The sequence below is a fragment of the Bos taurus genome, chromosome 8 (genome assembly GCF_002263795.3).
Source record: "Bos taurus isolate L1 Dominette 01449 registration number 42190680 breed Hereford chromosome 8, ARS-UCD2.0, whole genome shotgun sequence".
In the NCBI taxonomy this organism is placed as follows: Eukaryota; Metazoa; Chordata; class Mammalia; order Artiodactyla; family Bovidae; genus Bos; species Bos taurus.
Genome location: NC_037335.1, coordinates 65,043,076 through 65,056,909, shown reverse-complemented (window position 1 = coordinate 65,056,909; position 13,834 = coordinate 65,043,076). Strand labels below are relative to the sequence as shown.

The 13,834-nt window shown below is 37.1% G+C and overlaps 1 protein-coding gene across 1 annotated transcript in view; it reads left to right on the top strand.

Moving 5' to 3' along the window:
- Positions 1 to 13,834, top strand: part of ERP44 (endoplasmic reticulum protein 44) — a 96,737-nt gene that overhangs the window by 79,269 nt on the left and 3,634 nt on the right. The window contains exons 8-10 of the mRNA NM_001035032.2: positions 1,330 to 1,446; positions 3,744 to 3,855; positions 4,737 to 4,878. Of these exons, the coding sequence (NP_001030204.1) occupies positions 1,330 to 1,446; positions 3,744 to 3,855; positions 4,737 to 4,878 (371 nt within the window). The remainder of the gene's footprint in view (positions 1 to 1,329; positions 1,447 to 3,743; positions 3,856 to 4,736; positions 4,879 to 13,834) is intronic.

Here is a 13,834-nt window from a genome sequence, read left to right as displayed (position 1 = left end):
ACAACTCTTGAGAGTCCCTTGGACGGCACGGAGATCAAAGCAGTCAATCCTAAAGGAAATCAGTTCTGACTACTTATTGAAAGGACTGATGCTGAAGCGAAGCTCCAATGCTTTGGCCACCTGATTCAAAGAGCCGAATCATTGAAAAAGACCCTGATGCTGGGAAAGATGGATGACAGGGGATGACAGAGGATGAAATGGTTTGATAGCATCACTGACTCACTGGACATGAACTTGAGCGAACTCTGAGAAATAGTGAAGGATAGGGGTGTCTGGCGTGTTGCAGTCCACAGGGGTCACAAAAAGACAGACACGACTTAGTGACTGAACAACAAAATACATACATACATATCTACATAGGTTTATATAGATTATGTATGTATGTATAACTGAGTTACTTTGCTATACAGAAGAAATTAACACAGCATTGTAAATGAACTATGTGTGTGAAAGTCACTCAGTTGTGTCCAGCTCTTTGTGACCCCATGGACTATACAGTCCATGGAATTCTCCAGGCCAGAATACTGGAGTAGGTAGCCTATCCCTTCTCCAGTGGATCTTCCCAACCCAGGAATCAAACCGGGGTCTCCAGTTATCAGGGAAGCCCATAAATCAACTATACTTCACTAAAATAAAACAATCAGCTACCTTCCTAGGTGTAAAACTCTGGGAAAGTTTGTGAGCTTCTCTGTGCTTTAGTTTGTTCATTAGTAAAAACAGCCATGATAATACTAGTACCTGCTTTATGGGGATGTTTTGAGGGTTAACTGAGTCGACACATACAAGGTGCTTAAAACACATACAAGGTGATAAAACAATGCTTGGTCACAGTAGTTGGCTTAGGAAATGTTAGCAATTTATCATCATTTTAGGCACTTCATAGGTACTGATTTTGAGTGAATCTGGAAACAGATAACAGCAGTTAATTTTAGTTTAGATTTATATAGTGTCATGTATTTTTCAAGGCTTTTTCACTGGAAGTCTCCAAATTTTCTTCTGACATTTTTGAAGGGAGAGATAGCTCAGTTAAATCATTAGGATAATTCTTTTCCCAACACCTGCCGGCTATTGATGAAGATCCTGATAAGCATTTACTTGATGCAAATCCAAGGGAAAGCGGAAGGCTTAGGCATCACAGCTTAGATAATCAGGTCCCTCATAATCATAGTTAGCAGCTTATTACCATCAGTAGTCCTCTTTCTCAGAAGTTCCATGATTTTTCGCTTCTTTTATATCCCGTATAGATTTCTGAGCTCATAGATGGCTTTAAGAATGCAGTTTTGCTAGCACAAGTTAGATGTTTACTTTTTTCTTTGTTTTTGTAAACAGCATTCTGCTCCAGATATGGTGTACTTGGGATCTATGACAAATTTTGATGGGACTTACAATTGGATTCAAGATAAATGCGTTCCTCTTGTCAGAGAAATAACATTTGAAAATGGAGAGGTATGGCTTTGTAGTGTATGTTGCTATATTTAATTAAGATTTCCGAAAGAGCAAGCTTCTTCTACCCATCTTACTGTTTTCACACAGAACTTATTGTTACAGTGAACACATCATAGCTCTTTCCATACAGGCCAGTGGTCCACTTCTGCTGTCCCAGAATCCCACTGTTGTATTTCCTGCAGTAGCAGTGTTTCATGACCACCTTGAAAATGAGTTTGAAGGTGATTCTGATCCCACCCTTGGTTGAAGATTCTTATTTAAGGAGATGGCTTTAGAAGCAATGTTCTGCAGATTTTAGTTACAATTAATTATATACAGTGAATAATCCTTTGCTTTGAAAAGGTTTTTCTGATTCCTCTTCTAAAAGAATGAAACTGTGTTCTCTTTCCATTGTTAAATAATGAAAGCAATTATTATTACCATGTAACTGTCCTCAGTGATCCCATGTGCCTGAAATAAAGCCCATCTCCAATTCTTAACAACTCCCATAAAAACCTAGGAGGTTGGAAGAGCAAATATAAAGAGCTGTGTCTGTTTTTAAAAAGACATCTCTGTTTTTTACTGTATTTGAAACATAGCTTTCATTTCATTTTACTCCTTCACTTTCAAAACCCACAGCCTAAGAATGTAATTTAAAAAAAAATTTTAAGTTAAAACTTTGAATATGTATATATGCTTCAAAAGAATTATAAGTACATAGCTCAGGTATTAAAAATACAACTCAAGAAATTATCACAGAGTAAACACTCTCATATAATTCCCACCAAGTCAAAGGTTGGCAATTCTGTAAAAAGTCAGTGAGTATTTTAAGGCTTTGCAGCTCATACAGCCTGTGTTGCAGCTATTCAACTTGCAGCCTTAGACAGTACATAAATGTGGTTGTGTTGCAGTAAAGCTTGCTTGCTTGGTTATTGTCTTAGTTTTTATCAAGTGAACATCCTTTCTACTTTCTCAGTTCCCTGGGCTTCAGGTATGTTTATCTGAATTAATTAACATTTTTATTGTAGCAGCTCATTTAGACCTTAGAGACTCAGAAAGATCTAGTAACCTGTCATGATTATTCACCTGCTTTGGCAGTTCTTACAGGGTTAGTTTCAAAACAGTTTAAAGGTACAGACCTGGAAAATCTTGAACAATTAAACAGAGGTCTGTCCTTCCACCCCAGCCCTGCCTCTCGTCCTATAGTAGTTGGCTCATTTAATGAAATTCTTTAGACTTGTTACATTTTGTAACCAATTACCCACAAATCCTTTAAAATATGAGGAAAGATTTGTTAACCTGTAAATCTGGTTGTCTTGCTTTCTCCTGAATTCTTGACTACCTCCTTATAAAGAATACATTGGTACAGATGTGGACATGGGTACATTGGAAGCTCTAGTAGGTTAAACTACCAGCTACTAAGTTAATGTATGTAAATTAGTTTAGCAAACTAATTCACATATTTTCAAACTACTAATTTATTACTTCTCTCTTAACAGTTGTTAGTTCACCTGTATTTGTAAGATTTCTTTTAACAAAAAATTTTGTTTAGTTACAAAATTAGTAATTTTATTACTAATAAAGTAATATATTTGTTTCTACTTTTGACTTCTTAGCTCTTAAATTTTCTAAAAAGTAACATGCCACATGTGAGGCACTGAGAAAATGTTCTGAGAGTTCAGAACAGATTCAAGGTGTTTTTGTGTGTGTATATGCACAACGCATATATATATATAAACATACACATGTAAGTGGAAGTATTTGTTAATAATGTTGATAAATTGTATATTGATTGAAAACTGGCTATATTATGGGGTTTTTGTCTTTTGCTCTGTATCACACTTTTCAGCTGTTGGTAGGTCTCATGTAAGTGGAGTGGTTTTTGCAATAAACCTTAGAATAAATGTAAGTTTGCAAATCAGTTAGATTTATTTATTGCTGTACACTCAGTTTTTCAGTGTTATCTGTGAAGAATGTTTATCCTCTCATAAAAATCAACATTTTGAAAAAAGAACAGCACAGTTCTTCCTTTAGTCAGCTCATTTTTTAAATACCATGGCTTCATCCAGCACTAGGTCACAGGTCAGTCCAGTGGCTACCTTAAGGCAGGTCAGTTCCCACTGGACAGCAGGACATGGGGCCATTCTTAGGGGCTCCTTCTGCCACTGAGGCATTTATTTACCCCACTGGTCTCTTTTCCTGGAATGTTGCAACTGCTTTATATTACATGGGCTGAGGTTAAAATTGTTCCTACCTAGAAAATAGCTAGAGCTGAATGGAGAGGCCTGATAATTCTTACTGAATACTTCTCTATACAGGAACTGACAGAAGAAGGACTGCCTTTTCTCATACTCTTCCACATGAAAGAAGATACAGAAAGTTTAGAAATATTCCAGAATGAAGTAGCCCGACAATTAATAAGTGAAAAAGGTAGACAGATTAAGGTGTTTATATCCTTCTTTTCTCTGTTTTTTTTAACTTTCCCCCCTTTCCATTACATTAATATTGACATAAGCATATTTGGATTAAAAACTTATTTTAACTCAACTCCTAAACTTACATGAAAATATGGGGAAGGGAGCTATGAGTAGAGATAATGCAAAGCAGTAGCTTAAAAAAAAAACAAAAAAAACACAATTTTTTTAGCTCTTTAAAATCAGGTAGCATGAAAAGTGGGGTCATGGGTGGACAGTGTGTTTTAGGCACTTTCTTCCAGCACCTTGATGCTTGTCTAGTCCTTTTCTAATAGTTCCAGAGATATTGCTGAGAGGATTTACACAGCCTGATTAACATTTACTGTATTTCTAAATGAAAGTAAGTTGAGTAGTTCTCTGCAGACTTCTCCAAAGCATCAAAAGGGAATTTGTGTTATCACCAGCTTTCCCGCTGTAATTGGAGAAGTCAAACAAAATAGACTGAAGGTTTTGTATAGAGCCATGCCCATATCAGTCTCTGTAAATATTTTGGGAGTTGCATTAGATTAAAAATCAACCAGTAGGGACTAGAAGGGCATCATTGATGAAATGATGTTCCCATTGGAACAGACCAGGATAATCTGCAGGGCAAATGACTGCCCAGAAAAATTTAAAATTCGCTATTGCATTTCTAAAGAAATTTTACTCTCTGCCTTAAAAATTAAAATCCTACCTCTTTAAAGTGTTGTAATATTTAGGTTTTAGTCTTTGTGGTCTATATTACTCTAAAGCATGTTGGGGAGTTTTTGGTATATCACTTTTTATAAACTTGCAAACTTATGAAAATATAATAAAGAATATTCTAATCTACCTCTCCAAATTCTATTTCTTTTTAAGGTACAATAAACTTTTTACATGCTGACTGTGACAAATTTAGACATCCTCTTCTGCACATACAGAAAACTCCAGCAGATTGCCCTGTAATAGCTATCGACAGCTTTAGGCACATGTATGTGTTTGGAGACTTCAGGGATGTATTGTAAGTATTCATTTTGGTTTTTTAAAATTACTGATATGTGTCTCAAAAATGAACTTAAAATGATTGTTTGGATATTTTAAATAATCCTATGTTGAAACAGTAATGCTTTGTTATTTGGAAGGAAGAGTTATATATATATATTTTTTAAACTCCAGAGTGTAGTATGAATGACTATGGGGAATTTCCCTGGTGGTTCCATGGTTAGGACTTGGTGCTTTCACTGCTGTGGCCCTGGGTTCAATTCCTGGTCAGGGAACTAAGGTCCCACGAGCTGAGCAGCATAACCAAGGAATAAAAAGAAAATGTTAAATGACGATGAGAATTATGATATATCCCTATAGAAATGCCAGCATTAGATGATCTTAAATGCTTGGGAATTAATTTTTGAAAGAAAATGTTTGACCTATGAGAAATTTGTTTTGAATTGAATTTAGTCTTTGTCAGCACATCAAGGGAGTAAGTAAAGAAAATGAATATTGGTGCTCATTTGTGACTGTGTATCAGAATGTTAGTGGTATTTAAGACCAGAAGATGGCTATGACAAGGCATTTATAAAGGCATACAGCTAAGAACCTTTCCAAGAACAGATATGCTTTCTGACTCTGTTCTCACAGTGTTAATAAACATAAACCTAGTAACTACCACAGATACTACTATTTATATCAGCTTTTTGAGATGTTAGATACAACAGTTAAAGTGGAAATGTTTCTTCGTATATGAAAAATTTAAGTAATACAGGTATTAATTCAAAATAGACCTTTTCTTTTCAAAATTAATTTAAATATCACCCATTTTAATGTTTAAAGATTAAATTTCACAGTTTGAGGGTGATTTGAAGTCCTATTGCAGAATGGATTACCTCACTCACTTCTAAATATTTTAATAGAGATATGGTTGTTTGCTAGAAGAAGATTCTCAGTCCTCACATAGAGGAGGTCTCCATTTGGGGTCCTCCCTCAGGCAAGTCATGGGGTCGCAGAGTCGGACACGACCAAGCGACTTTCACTTTCACTTTCAGGCAAGTCACTTCTCTTTACTTGTTCCTTTATACTTAACATGTGGTTGGTGGTACAACCTCCCTAATGAGATTGTTATAAAAATGAGTGAGAGATGATGATTGTGTTATGAACCATTAAGTACTTAAAAATATTAGTTGTTTTTATTTTACCCCAGCAATCCCCGTCCTGTCCACTCATATTCAGCCCACAGTGTCTGTACTTGTTCCTCTCAGCATCACCTTTCTCCAAGCCCCATCTCCTCTCGTCCATGAAAAACTTCTCCAGAACATTAGGTCCTACCTTAGACATTAACATCTCCAGAAATCTTGAATCAGTGCCCCTCTGCTGAATCCTGTCAGAGCACGTACCACATTATAAAACCCAATTGCCTATTCCCAGCTTATCTCCTTTTTCTACCTGGTTGTGAGTTCTTGGACTAAACTGGGGATCCAGTCTTAGTAAACTTTTTATATTATATATAAACCATTGGTTTTATTTTATGTATAAACCATTGGTTTATATTATACAACTGTCATATAGAAGACCCAGATAAATATTCAGTGAGTTAATATGCTAAGTGGTATTTGTCCGAGTGTAGGTAAAGTGAAAACATCTAAATTGCTGAGCATTATGTGAGCATTGACTGTTGTGCTAGACATAAATGTCTTAGCTGGTTGTGTATCCTTTTCCTCTTACTTCATTGGCTTGCCTCCAGAGGCTGTAAACTCTAAAAGAACAGACCTTTTAGGAGAGGGGACAGCTGTCATAGTGGTTGAGTTCACTTCAAGAGCTTCCAGGCAGTGACAATGTTTGGTATTAAAATGCTGCCCTCTTCATGGGTTATTTGCATGAAGTTTTATATTTTCCTACCTCTGGTGGTGGGCAAATCTTGGGTTGATGATTTACTTCTTCCTTTCACTGTAAATTTCCAGCCCTAATTATGAAGTCTTTTAGCCGAAGTCAAGAGGACGCTGACTCAGGTTAGGTTTACTAGTCAGAAACCAAACTAGGCCCAACTTTGGTTTTATTCCCAGGAACATTGTTATATATGAAGGAAAACCTGTGACAAATTTCACCATGGCTATCTTTTAAGTTTTCTCCTCCAGTTCTGAAGTCAGATTTAAAACACTCTAGCCTTTCCAATCCCATCTTGGTGTCTGTTAGAGTACCCAAGCTTAAGATCAGTGGTCATATTATTTATCACATGACCCAATCCCCCTATCCTCCAGCCACAGTTCACTGGACCAAGAGATGGGCATGTTACCAAGAAAAGCTAATTTATCACCTGGCAGCACTCTCTCCTTGTGCCCTGGTGCAAAAAGACACTGAGTCAGTAAAATTCCCCAAAGAAACATGGAAATGGGAAATGATCCTTTCCCATCCTGCAAGTGTTGAGTCCTGTGAGCAGGGAGGGAGATAAGAGAAGTGATTATATTTGAAGCTCTGAAACAAATTACTTTTAATTTCTCCCTTAGGTGCCTGATTTCCCCTCCTAGGCACTGTTTCCTCTAATATTTTTTTAATTATAAGGAGGCACATGCTGTGTGAGCTACAGACTGAGCCTATGTGAATAGATGTTAGTGTTAAAAAATAAAAGACATGCAGCAAAGTGAATCTTGACACATTTAATGGCTTGTGTAATTGTTATTGTGCTGCATGGTAATTAAGGCTTAAATGATAAGCCGTTTCCATAAATTACTGTAATTACTATTACTTTTACTTAGTAACTCAGCAGTTCTGGAGTCAACTGGTGGAAGTATGTGGTGGTAAGGAGAGAGAAAGCAGATTTATGATGCACAGTTTCCTCTTATGCTAAAGGCAGGCATTGCAGCCTGGTGCGGGGAGCTGCTAACCAGTGTTCTGTTCATCTCTTATCTCAGAGAACCTGAGGTTTAGGGATGTAACATAACCATCAGGGCCACACCACTAATCACTGGCAGGGCTATAAGTCATGTCAGAGTATACTGAACCCCCAAACCTCAAGCTCCTAACACTTGATACCAAAACAGTTACATTTTCAGTACATAAAAAAGCAGTGTAAGCGTGAATGTGAAAGATGTCTGAAGAGGCACTGTTTGTTAATACCTGAAACTGAATCACACATCTCTGAATCCTTAGTTGTTTTATATCTATTTATCTATCTATATATATATATCTATATGTAGTTTGACCAGATTGATTTCTTGCCAAATGTAAAGGAAAAGATTTTATATGGAGGTGGAATTGGGGGAAGTTTTGAAGCCTAAGCACATAGGGGTAGGCCTAGGAAATGTTCGCCAGCCCTGAAAGAAGAGAATAAATGATGGGGTCTAGTGTAAAGACTGTTGAAGGGCTTTCTGGAGAAACTTACCTTCCAAAAATTGTGGCCTGCAAATCCCCACCATCTGTTCCTTTGCTCAGGGGTTCTTACGTAAGCTCCCACCAGAGCCCCAGTAACAGGGGATGTCAGATCACTCCTAGGGAAATGAACAAGTTACTCTAAGGCTAAGGAGTTCCCCAATTCTGGGATCTAGGTCATTTATTTCAAATCACTGCATCACTGAAAATTATGATAATTCCTTAAACTACTCAGGGGGCATGGTTGTGGGAGATGAGAGACGCAACGTGAAACTGAAACTACAGGGGTGGGTATCTCCCTAATTTGATGAACTAGCCTGTCTCCTTCAACTTAGAGGGAACAAACCAGGAATTGAATGAGATGATAAAGAACTTGGAGGGATAGGTAAAAGAAATGTTTACCCTTGTAACCCTGACAACCTGGTTTCGTTCTTCATTATCTAGGGTTTTTTTTTTTTAAACCCAAGTCAGGCTTTTGATTGAAAAAAAAAAAAAAAGTGCTGCAAAATCTTGTATGTGTGTGTATAGTTTTATTTATGGCTGTGCTGGGTCTTCATTGCTGTGCCAGCTTTTGTCCAGCTATGGTGAGTGGGGGCTACTCTTCATTGCAGTGCACAGGCTTCCCATTGCAGCGGCTTCTCTCGTTGCCAAGCACAGACTTTAGGGTGTAAGGGCTTCAGTAGTTGCAGCACACAGGCTCGACACTTGTGGCTCATAGACTCTAGAGCACAGGCTCAGTTATTGTCACATACAGGCTTAGTTGCTTCGAGGAATGCGGGATCTTGGACCAGGGATCGAACCCATGTCTCCTGCGCTGGCAGGCAGATTCTTTACCCTGAGAATCTTTTTAAAAGGCAAATATTTAGTTTTCATCATCTCTTGCTATACTAAGTGCTTTGTGGTGGCATTAGTAGACGTTCATTAAATGCTTGCAATTTGCTTTTAGTTTCATCACTTGTTATAAGAGTTTGACTATTCTGAATGTATATATCTGGAATATATCCTAATATTTATCAGTTACTCATCTGCCCTATTCTCTACCTCTCCTATTCATCTCTGTAGTTTTAATTCTCTGAGTGTGTCTATCAGCCACTGGGCTGATACATATACAGTGGTCCAGGTCCCTAAATACCATTTTTATATTCCTATAACATACTTTTTTGTACACCTGATCTTGCTATGTAGTATTTATAAGTACTTTTACTTTTCAGATCATTCCAATATATTTTTACCTTATTTGGTTTTGCCAGCAAAACAGACATCAAGCACTGACAGAGCCAGGCACTGTACCAGCCCTACTTTATACTTTTATATGTGTTTTCAGTTAATCTGTAACAAGCTTAGAAGGTAGATATTATTTCTACTTTACAATCAATAAGTTAAGCTCTGCAAGCTTTAGAAACTTCACTACAGTGGAGTCACTAAAGAGGCAATGGAGTACAGTGGTTACGTGCACAGACTTTGGACCCAGTCTGCTATCTATTAGTTATATCACCCTGGGCAGTTTGCTAAGACCTTTATGCCTCTGTTTCCTCATCGTGAAACAGGAATAATAATTTTACCTAGTTAACAGAGTTGTTGTGAGTATTAAATGAATGTGTATAACTCTTAGAACAGTATCTGATACATGGCTAGTGTTTAGAAGGGTAGCTATGATTATTCAGTTCAGTCGCTCAGTCATGTGATTATTATAGGCACTAATATATTTGGATTTAAATCCAAGTCTGTGACATAAAAACAATACAGTTAGATAAATAAAGCAGTTGTTCTCATTTCACATATCAGAAAGCTGAAGCCCAAAGAAGTAACTTAAATGACAAGATACATTGAATGAGTTCAAACTATTGTATAAGTTGAGTTAAAAAGTAGTAAACAATACTAGGAAATTGAATCCAGCAATTAGTGAAAAAAGAATAATATAGCAACAACCAAGTGGGCTTTATCCCAAGCAGGCAAGGCTGGTACATTTAGTCATTAGTGAAGTTGCTAAGTCGTGTCCGACTCTTTGTGACCCCATGAACTGTAGCCTACCAGGCTCCTCCATCCATGGGCTTTTCCAAGCAAGAATACTGGAGTGGGTTGCCATTTCCTTCCAGCTTTCAAAAATCAATGAGTAATTAGGCATATACTGATTACATCAACATACACAAGAAGCATTTGACAAAATTCAATATCCATCATGACAAAAATGCTTAAGAAACTGGGAATATATGGAAACTTCCTCAATCTTGTAAACGTAAATCTCTGTAAATGTAAAGGACATTTACAGAGAACCCACAGCTAATATCATATTTAATGGTAAAAGACTGAATGCTTTCCTCTTAACGTCAAGAACCAGGCAAAGATGTCTGCACTCTATGTATCTGTTAAGCATATAATTTGTCCCTTATTTCTGATTATAAAAGTATTTTCTTTGTGGATAATTCTTAAAGTTGATAAAATGCCAAAGAATAAAAATCACCTATAAATCCACAAAAGAGATCTAGATATATGTATGTGTTATAAAATTGGAACCATGCTATTTTATAAATTCTCTTTTTAACTTATCCACACATTACAAACATCTTCCCATTCATCAGTATTTTTCCATTATTTCTAGTGGCCAGATAGCTTGCCTTTGAATGGATTGTTTCATGATTTGTCTATTAACCTCTGTTGTTTGAAATCCAGGTTTTTCCCATGAAAAAATAACACTGCTACTAATGGGACTTTACTTGATTCATCCTCAGTAACATCCTTGTAGTTTCGGTGCTATGGGACACTTTCCCCATCGTGATTTTCCCTTTGTTGGTAGGGGGGAAACGGCTCTTTGTCTTTTACTGACTGTGCTTCTTGTTTTTGACCCTTTCCCTTTGTCAAAAGTCATAGTGCTGTGCTATCCAATATGATAGTTAATAGCCCTATATGGATACTTAAGTTTACATTAAATTAATTTAAATGATATAAATTAAAAATTTAGTTTCTCACTTACTCTAAACCCATTTCAAGTGCTCAGTTGCCACATGCAGGTAATGGTTCCTGTATTTAACAGCATAGATACACAGTATTTTTCGATCGTCACACAAGTGGTGTTGGATAGTTCTGCTGTTAAGTATTTGTAGTTTCAAGGAACAAAATAACTCACCCGGTGAAGCTCAAAACCAAGGGGTTTATGCTGAAAAACTATTAAGAAAACGACAAGGAATGGAACTGCTTGAGGGGAGCTAGGTTGACCCACTGCAAGTGCTGGGCAGCTGCTCTCTTCTTCCCTTCCTCTGGGGCCCAGGAGCTCTTCTCTGGGCTCTGACTTCACATCTGCCCCATCCTCCTCTCTGTAGAGCAGCTTTTCCTCTGCCCTGCTGTAACTTCTGCCTGGACGCTGTTCTGATTTACCATGATGGGACTTGGCCTGAACTCTCTATGACTTTTTAACTCTCATCAAATCATCTGATTGCATTCCTTAAACCCCTTGGCCTACATTCTGTAGACATCTGATTGGCTCAACCCATATAGATCGATTCCCTCTCCACTCCAAATTATATGTCCCCCATTTTTTTCCAGCTTAACAGAGGTATAATTGACATATGGAGCAAAAGGAACTCTCATACATTGCTAGTGGGACTGCCAAAATGATACAGCCACTCTGGAAGACAAGTTGGCAGTTTCTTAAAAAGTCAAACATACACCATGCATATAACCTAGTATTTTACCTAGAGAAACTTATGTTCACACAAAAATCTATGCCCAGACATTTGTGGTAGCATTGTTTACAATCACCAAAGTCTTGAAAGAACCAGTGTCTTTCATTGGGTGAATGGATAAACCAGTTGTGGTATAGCCACTCAATGGAATGCTATTCAGTGAATAAAAGAACATGCATTTTTATGCACGCAACAAAGGGGATGGATAAAAGAAGCCAGTCTCACAATTTCATATCCATGACATTCTGGAAAAGACAAATTATGGGAATAGATCAGATCAGCAAGAGTTAAAGGGAAGAGGAAGATAGGAGTGAGTGTTGGAATTGTTCTATTTCCTGTTTGTGTAGGTGGTAACAAGATGCTACATGCTTATGTTAAAACTCATATAACTTAAGCCTAAAAAATGAATTTTATTGTATGTAAATTTTTAATAAAAATACTTCTCACCTCATATGCATTTGTCAAAGCTCGTTTAAATGATACACTTATGTTTTGTGTATTTCACCATGTCTAAATTTTGCATCACCTAAAAATAAATACTGTAAGCAAACAAAAGAGCAGAGGATGAGAGAGAAACACTTAGGGGTTCTAATTAGAAAAAGTATACCCTAAGTATGGAAATTTAATTGAATTTATTATAGTAAGGGTCTATTTATCTTCCTTTTTAGCAGGTAACTGTGTTGTCTGTTTTCTTGACTATGTATTGTTAATTCACTGATTGTTACCTAATAACTGGATAATTTCTAGCCACAAGCTAGGTAAGAGCTCTTTGTCATCTGTTTTTCTACCACATCAATTCAGATTCATCCTCTCTCTTGTCTTTGCTTTTACTCACAGTTCTCCCACATGTTGACAAAGGGGAAAAAATCAAGTAGGGGAAAAATCTGTTTTGAGTGTACTCTATGAATCTGTTACACTCAAGATTTAATTGTAAATTATTTCTTGACTAGCAGAAGCAATTCACATTGTATTGGTGTGACCGTCTTTGAGCATTTTTAAATAACAAACTAGCAAGGGCTTTATCTTAAACATTATAGATTTGCAGTTCTTTGAATATATTTGAGCACTTTGCTGTGGGTGACAATAGATGATGTCAGATTAAATTGATATCCTCTCAGTGTTTGTCTGGTACATGTGCAATTTCTTCTGTACCAGAGGCCCTTTCAGAGGCATTCTGTCAATACAGCCACCTGACAGCCATTTGTATTTGTAAACTGTGCGTCTGGCACCTGCTGGCCTCTTGCATTGGAGCTAGTGGGAGCCAGAATGGGTGTACAGTGAAGTTACTGGCTGTCAATCTCAGTGGGAGTTACTGAAGAGAAGAAACAGCACTTGCAGGACCTCCGGAGAGGATAAAAAGAAAAACTGGTAATATTAACACAAGCCAGGTATGCTACCAAAACAGTCATTTAAAAAATCAGTTCTACTGACGGAAATAAAATGTTTGTAGACCTGCATTTTAATTCATGCAATGGATTGGGGGGAGGGGGAGAAACAGGTTTCTATTTTAAAATATAATGAATTTTAATTGATCTCAGTAGAGGCCAGATCTCTACCAGGATCTCAGCAGAGGACAAACAACTCATATGAGTAGAAAAAGAAATTAAAACAATGAGAAAATGCTTAATTTCTGAAGAGATGGGAATCAAAATGCTGGTGTCTTTTACTTATCAAATTACCAAACAGATTTTAGTATTAAAGACAAAAGTGCTGGCAAGACCTCAGAGAACAAATAGGTAGACAAGCAGTAGTCAGTATTGATGTTCTGTAACCATAATTTGCCCACTTTAAGTTCTTACACATTAACTCATCACTCCTCCTTTATCAGATACAAGTCAGGGAAATAATTGTGAAGGAAAAGGCTGGTACTATGTAAATCTGCTTAGCTTTATACTGGTCTATTTTGCTGCAGTGCATGTTTCTGTCCTGCAGATGTGCTCG